At 43.4% G+C, this 7,793-nt stretch overlaps 1 protein-coding gene across 2 annotated transcripts; it reads right to left on the bottom strand.

Annotated features, from left to right (window-relative positions):
• Window positions 1-4,798: 4,798 nt before the first annotated feature.
• LOC102861574 (midkine-like) lies at window positions 4,799-5,215 on the bottom strand. 2 transcript variants are annotated; one of them, XM_006900056.1, is made up of 2 exons: window positions 5,138-5,215; window positions 4,799-4,981 (listed from the first exon to the last, which is right to left on the bottom strand). In XM_006900056.1, exons 1-2 carry the CDS (start codon window positions 5,213-5,215, stop codon window positions 4,799-4,801), a joined length of 261 nt encoding a protein of 86 aa, XP_006900118.1. The 2 variants fall into 2 exon arrangements, with proteins under 2 accessions (XP_006900118.1, XP_006900117.1); XM_006900055.1 differs by having other exon boundaries at window positions 4,799-5,215.
• Between the last annotated feature and the right edge of the window lie 2,578 nt (window positions 5,216-7,793).

The following is a 7,793-nucleotide window of genomic DNA, read 5'->3' as shown; positions in this document are numbered from 1 at the left end:
AGCTACAATATCCCTAGTACCACGACCCCTTCTAAACCCAGCCTGGACTTCTGGAAGTTCTCTGCTAATGTGCTGTTCCAGTAGTTTTTGGATAATCTTCAATAGGATCTTGCTTGAATGTGAAATCAATGAGATTGTTCTATAGTTTCAACACTTTGTTGGGTCACCCTTCTTTGGAATGGGAACAAATATAGATCTCTTCCGGTCAATTGGCCAAGTTGTTGTTCTCCAGATTTCTTGGCACAACTTGGTGAGCACATCCAGGGAAGCATCTGTTAGCTGAAACATGTCAATTAGTATACCATCTATTCCTGGAAAATGTGTGAGGCCTTGAACACTAATGAGCGAAGACCAGATGAGTTGTGGGAGGATATCAAGGCTATCATGCAGGAAGAGTGCAAACATTCATTACAAAGACAGTGGAGGAAGAAAAGACCAAAATGGATGTCAGAAGAAACTCTGAATATTACACTGGAGTGCAGAGAAGCCAAAGCAGAAGGAAGAATTCAAGATACTAAAGTGCTGAACAGAAGATTTCAAAAGACAGCGCGGGCTGACAAAGTAAAATATTAAAATGAAATGTGCAAGGAGCTAGAGTCAGAAAATCAAAAGGGCTAAACTTGCTCAACATTTCTTAAGCTCAAGGAACTGAAAAACAAATTCAAACCTTGAGTTGCTATAATCAAGGATGCTTTAGGCAGAATATTAAATGATCCAGAAAGTATTAAAAGAAGATGGAAAGAATATACTGAGTCACTGTATCAAAAGGAATTGGCAGACACAGAAGAATTTCATGAAACATCTATTCCTGGGGCCTTATTTTTTGCTATTTCCTTCAAAGCAGCCTATGGTGATGAAGGAAGAAGTTCAGGCTGCTTTGAAGGAAATAGCAAAAAATAAGGCGCCAGGAATAGATGTTATCCCAACTGACATATGTCTTCTCTGTATAGAGGAGGAATATTGTGTTAAGGAATTTCTTTATACAGAGCATTTCTTGACAAGTATAATTCCAGTCATCCACAGCAGCGTGCTTAGAAGTGGCCGTAGCACACGGAAAGATGAAGTCTGCTAGTTTATTTACTCTTTTCTTTGGCTGTATCTGACGACAGTATAAGACGTTCTTAATAAAATTTTATGTTCTTTTTGGGAAAAAAAAGATCAGTGGGTTTCCTCTACAGTAACAGAGAACTCAGATACAGAAACCAAAAAAGCAACACCACTTACAATAGCCAACCACAAAATGAGATACTTGAAAGTCAACCTAACTAGAGACACAGAAGCCCTGTACAAAGAAAACTACAGAACATTTTTTGCGAGGCACAATAAAAGACCTAAATAAGTGGAAAAATAGTTCCTGTTTATGAATAGTAAGACTCAATATTGTGCAAATGAGAGTCCTACCAAAAGTAATCTGCATGTTCAACACGATCATAATACATATATCTAATTCATTTTTCAAGAAGATGAAAAGGGAAACTCTCAAGTTTATTTGAAGAGGAAAGAGATCTCGAATAAGCAAAGCACTTCTGAAAAACAAAAAGATTAAGTGGGAGGCATAACACTCCCTGACTTCAAAACCTACTACACAGCTGTAATAACCAAAATAGTGTGGTACTGGTACAGTAACAGGCACATAGAACAATGAAACAGAATTGAGAATCCAGAAATAGATCCAGCTATCTATAGTCACATGACATTCAACAAGGAAAGAAAACCTATCAAATGGAGAAATGACAACCTCTTCAACAAATGGTACTGGCAAACTGAACTGCTGACTACAGAAAGCTGAAACAGGATCCACATTTCACATCATACATAAAAATCAACTCATCTTTTTTTTCTATAATTATATTTTATTAATTTTCATAAACATTTACAGAGATTTTGGGTTTCCATTCATTCATTGTTGCACTATTCTCTCTACCCTCCTCCCAGTTTGTTCTTGTCCAAATGCCACAGTGCTTGTCAAAGCCAGTTCTGATTAATCTTCTTTGTCAGTGTGTCCTTTGTCATTCCCTATCACTCCTCCCTGAGAGAGACTTCACCCTGAGTCATAAGGAAAAAGGGATGGCGTTTTTTCTTAGCTACTTCCTGCTGAAAAGGGACGCTGTGGGTTTCAGGGTGAAGATCTTCTCTCACTACTCTAAAGGGCCCCTTTGGCAGTAGGAAACACATAGACTATTATGGAGATTGATTTTGGAATTTAGATGCACTCTTATTGATTGTGCTTGGCCGTACATGTTCATATCCTTGAAGATGTATCATGGGGGTGTTGCAACCTAGAAGACACAAATTTGACTAACAAGTTATAAGTACATGAGTCAAAAATTATGGAAAAGTAAAAGAAAAGATTCTTTCATTGTTTTACAAACCCTCCCCCAGGTCCCCTCCACCATGTAGCCCTCACTCTAGACTCCTGTGGTGACAGAAATACCTAGTTATATATCTCTTTTAAACAGTTTTCTCCCTCCTCTGTTTCAGTGCAGTATACATTATTGAACCCATCTTACTCAGTCTCTCCCCAACCCCAAGGACAGTCCCATTCTACAACAGTGGCATCATGTAATATTTGTCCTTTTGTGACTGGGATATTTCACTCAGCACAATGTTCTCCAGAGTCAACCATTTTGAATAATATTGCATGAGTTCCTTGTTTTTTAATGCAGCATAGTATTCCATTGTGCGAATATACCACAGCTTCTCTAGCCATTCGTTTGTTGATAGGCACTTAGGTTGTTTCCAACTCCTTGCTATTGTGAACAAAGCTGCAATAAACATGGGTGTACATATATCTGCTTGGATGTCAGCTATGGTCTCTTCAGGGTATATTCTCAGTAGTGGAATTGCTGGGTCAAATGGTATCTCTATTTGCAACTTTTTGAGAAAGCGCCATACTGCTTTCCACAGGGGTTGCACCATTTTACACTCCCACCAACAGTGAATCAGGGTTCCAGTTTCTCCACAACCTCGCCAGCATTTGTTGCTTGCTGTTCTGTTAAATTTTGCTATTTTGACTGGGGTGAAATGATATTTCATAGTTGTTTTAATTTGCATCTCTCTTAGGGCTAGGGATTTTGAGCATTTCTTCATGTGCTTGTTAGCCATCTGAATGTCGTCTTCGGTGAAGTGCCTGTTCATATCCAGTTCATAAGAGACAAACTGGGATCAAGCTAGAAAGCTAGGTCTGTGGTATAAAGAGACTGCCAAATACAGCCAGAAATGCACCACGTGGAGAGGATAAAATTGATTAATCTAAAGATTAACTCTCTGTTCTCATCAAAAACTTTTTTGAACAAGGTGAAAAGAAAACCTACCAACTGTAAACAAACATTTGGAAATACCTTCTCAGACAAGGGTCTCATGATAAAGGTTTACAGAATACTCCTGGGCCTCCAGAAGAAAAAGAAGAACACAATTACAAAATGTACAAAAGACATGGAAAAACTGTTCATAGAGGGAGACATTCGGATGGCCAATAGACACATGAAGAAATGCTCAAAATCACTGGCAACTAGAGAGATGCAAATCAAAACCACAAGGAGAAACCACCTCACTTCAGTAGCAGTGACAAGGTTTGGTAGGGCAGCAAGCAATAAATGATGGAGAAGCTGTTGGGAGGTGGAAGCTCTCATACACTGTTGGTGGGATTATATAATGGCACAACCACTCTGGAAGACATTTTGGCATTTCCTAAAAAGTTAAACGTAGAAACTGCTTATGACCCAGGTATCCCAGTTCTAGGAACATACCCCAAGAAAACAGAGATCTGTATACCAAAGTTTATTGCAGCATTATTCACCATTGCAAGATCACAGAAACAGCCCAAATGTTCAAACACAACTGGATTGAGAATATTATGTTACATTCACACAGTCGAATACTAGGCAGCACTCAGAAGCAACAATTTTGAAAAACACTACGTAACTTGGGAGAGACTGAAGAGCATTAAGCTGAGTAAAATAACTCAGTCTCATAAGAACAAATACCGCTTAAGACCATTATTGTAAAAATAGAAGACTAACTAATAAAACACATATAGGTACCCAAAGGGGTAGGGGAGAGCGGTAACGATAGGTAGGGGCAAAACCACAGGGTTGCACCATTTCGCAAGTGGAGGGAGGGGTTGAAGGAAATTGGAAGAATCCAGCGGGAATCTAAAAAGGCTGGCTATGTGGACAAGGTCCGATTGATTTTATAAAACAATACATGGGAATAATTGTATGAAACCCAATATGAATGAAGAATTGTGTGAAACCCAATGAATACAAACTTTGTTAGCAAACCAATGTAATTTTTTAAGAAAGATTTACACATTTAAAAAAAATGATGTAAACAAAAAAACCAAAACAACAAGCCTTTTCTCATCAGACTAGGATCCCCACCATCAGAACTAGGCCTCCATCAACAGGCTATGACCGTAATAAGCAGACAAAAGCCGTCATTAACAGATGAAGATCTCCAACATCAGACCAAGGTCTACATCATCAATCCAGTATTTCTTTCCCCACCCCCCTTGGGGGGGAAAAAGTGGTTTATTTTGTTTCTTAGTCATGGTGTCATTGTGGGAAAGAACACAGAGTGGGGAGGGCAAGTGGGAATCAAATATTTTTGGGAGGAGGCCCAAACTTCCCAGAATCCAGGGACCCTCCCCAATCTGGGTGCTTGGGGTGAGGGGATTTATGTGGGGGAGGAGGAGAGGCGGAGTGTGATTGATAAAGCTAGTGTAGAAAAAAGGCACTGGTGGGTTATATCTTGGGCCTGCAGGAGGCTGAAGCCAGGCTCCTTGGCATTCTGGCCTCTAGTCCTTTCCCTTCCCTTTCTTGGCTTTGGCCTTGGGGGTGCAGGGCTTCATCATGAGGATGGTCTCCTGGCACTGGGCATTGTACCACACCTTCTTCAGTGTGCCCTGGCGGGCTTTGGTGCCAGTGTCTCCATCACACGCGCCCCAGCTCTCAAACTTGTACTTGCAGTCGGCTCCAAACTCCTTCTTCCAGTTGCATGGCACCCGGCACCAGATGCGCTGGGTCTGGGTTCCGCAGGTGCCCTCACGGAGACCCACTGCGCAGTCCTTGCTGCTGGGGGTACAGGGTCCCGAGGACCACTCCGCGCATTCGCTTCCCGGACCACCCTTCTTTACTTTATCTTTCTTTTTGGCTGCCACGGAAGTGAGCGCCAGTAGGGTGAGGAGGGCAAGGAGGAAGGCTCGGTGTTGCATCTCGCTGGCTGCCGGCGCTGCTTTGCTTCCTCCTGCACCCAGCCCGGCCCGCTCCCCAATCCAGTATTTCCACCAACAGACCAAGGCCTCAATCAACAGACCAGCACCTCCACCAGCTGAACTGGGCCTCTATCAATAGACTAGGATGACTTTCATCATTAGATGAGGATCTCCACCATCAGAATAAGGCCATCATCAGACCTGGTCCTGCACCATCAGAACAAGGCTTCTATCATCAGACTAGAACATCCACCATCGGACCAAGGCCTCAATCAGCAGATGAGGAGGTCTAACACTTGACCAGGACCTCCATCAATGGCCCAGGACATCTATGACCAGACCAGGACTGACCTTTAACCCCAAACAAGGTCTCCATCAAGAGAATAAGACCTCCATTATAATATCCATGACTCCATTAATAGACTAGGACTTCCATCAACACATCACTAACTCCACCACCAGACCAAGGCCTCCATTGATAGACTATGATCTCAATCACCTAGACCTCCATTATCAGACCAAGACCTCCACCATCAGGAAAGGCTTCCACCCTCAGACCAAGATCTGCACCATCAGAACAAGACCTCCATCAACAGACCAGGTCTCCACCAGAAGACTAAGACCTCAATTAACTGAGTAGGATCTCCATCATCAAGCTAAGGTCTCTATTAACAGATGAGGACTTCCACCATCTAAACAGGAGCTCTATCATCAGACCAGGACCTTCACCACTGACTAGTATCTTTACCATCAGACCAGGATCTCCACTACTACACCAAAGATTCCATCAACAGACCAAGTCTTCCACCACCAGACTAAGGCCTCCATTAACAGAACAGTAATTTTATTACCAGACCAAGGCCTCTATCAACAGACCAGGCCTCCCCACCAGCCCAAGAAGGCCTCAAAAACTGATTCGTATCTCCACCACCAAACCAAAGTCTCTATCAACAGATGAGGAACTCCACCATCTGACCAGGAGCTCCATTATCAGTCCAGGACCTCCACCACCAGACAAGGACTTCCAACATCAGACCAGATCTCCACCACCAGACCAAACACTCCATCAACAGACCAGGACTTCCACCACAATACCAAGCTCTCCATCATCAGACCAGGATCTCTACCAACAGAAAAAGGCTTCGATCTTCAGGTCAGGACCTCCACCATCAGAACAAGGCCTCCATCATCAGACTATGACCTCAACAACCAGACTACAGCCTCCTTAACAGCCTAGGATCTCCACCATCAGAAGAAGGCTTCCACCATTGGACTAGCAACTGTACCATCAGAATAAATCATCCTTCAACAGACTTGGACCTTCACCTCCAGACCAAGACTTCATCATCAGACCAGGACATCCACCAGTAGACCTATGTCTGCATCATCAGAGTAGGACCTGCACCACCAGACCACTAGACCTCCATCATCACACTAGAACTTCCACCACTGGACCAGGACATCTACTGTGAGACCAGGACTTCAATTATCAGATCAGGACCTCACCACCATACCAGGACCTTCATTCATCACCAGACCTGGACCTCCATCACCAGACAACAACCATCACCACCATTACAAGGCCTTTGTCAAACAGACTAAGCTCTCTACCATCATACCAAGGTCTCCATGAACAGAACAGGAGCTATACTATATGAACAAGGCCCCCATCATCAGACCAGGACCTCTGTCCCTAGACTAGGGCCTCCTCCATCAGACCAGGACCTCTTAGGCCTTCATCAATTGACCCATCAGGCTGTGACATCTAACCAAATCCCTCTACCAATAGACTAAGATCATCATTGGACCAAGAGTCACCACCTTCAGATCAATTATTTTCTGCAGCTCAATTTCAGACTTTTGAGAGATAGAATCTTCCCAGCTCAATGCAGGCTAGCTCCTCTCCCTTTGCCCCACTTCAGTGGACTAAGGCCATGTAGTTTACAATATTACTCTTTCCAGGTGTTAGTGGGCAATGGGCAAGGCAATAGCATCGTTACATGGGGTCTATGCCCTGCCTCCATCTCCACAGCCATGGTGTGCTTAAAGCCCTCCTTGCTGTGAAGCATAATCCTTTTCTCCTTTGCCTTGACAGCCCCAGGTCAAATGCGGTGAGATGAGATTAAGAGAAACTCAGGCCATCTTACAAAAGAGTGTTATTACCAGCAAATCCTGCCTGGCGCTGGAATTGTGGGAGTCCAGGCCCAGCTCTCCAAAATCAGCTCTGTGTCTGCAACTTTCTCCCACCTTCAACAGAACACAGGAGCCAAGGATCAGGAAGCTAGGCAAGCAAAGATAGGAGGATGGAGGGAAGGTAAGGAAAGAGGAACAGGGAAAAGGAAGAGGAGTAAGTAAGAAAGAGGAAAAAGGAAGTAGGAATTCTTCTGGTTCAGGCTCCCTGGTTCTTTCTCTCAACAGTTGCAAGATATATTATCTAAAAGGGGGCTACATGTCCTCCCTTAGCATAATCTAAGAAGCAGTGAAAAAGCATATCATTTCCTTTCTGATCTTCAGGTGTACCCAGGGCAGGGTCAAGGCTGGGCTTTGGCCTCAGTGGTCTGTAACATCCTTTCACAGA

This window comes from Elephantulus edwardii, unplaced genomic scaffold, assembly GCF_000299155.1.
Source record: "Elephantulus edwardii isolate Elephantulus edwardi_28Jun2011 unplaced genomic scaffold, EleEdw1.0 scaffold00272, whole genome shotgun sequence".
Taxonomy (NCBI): Eukaryota; Metazoa; Chordata; class Mammalia; order Macroscelidea; family Macroscelididae; genus Elephantulus; species Elephantulus edwardii.
This window is presented reverse-complemented; position numbering and strand designations above follow the sequence as displayed.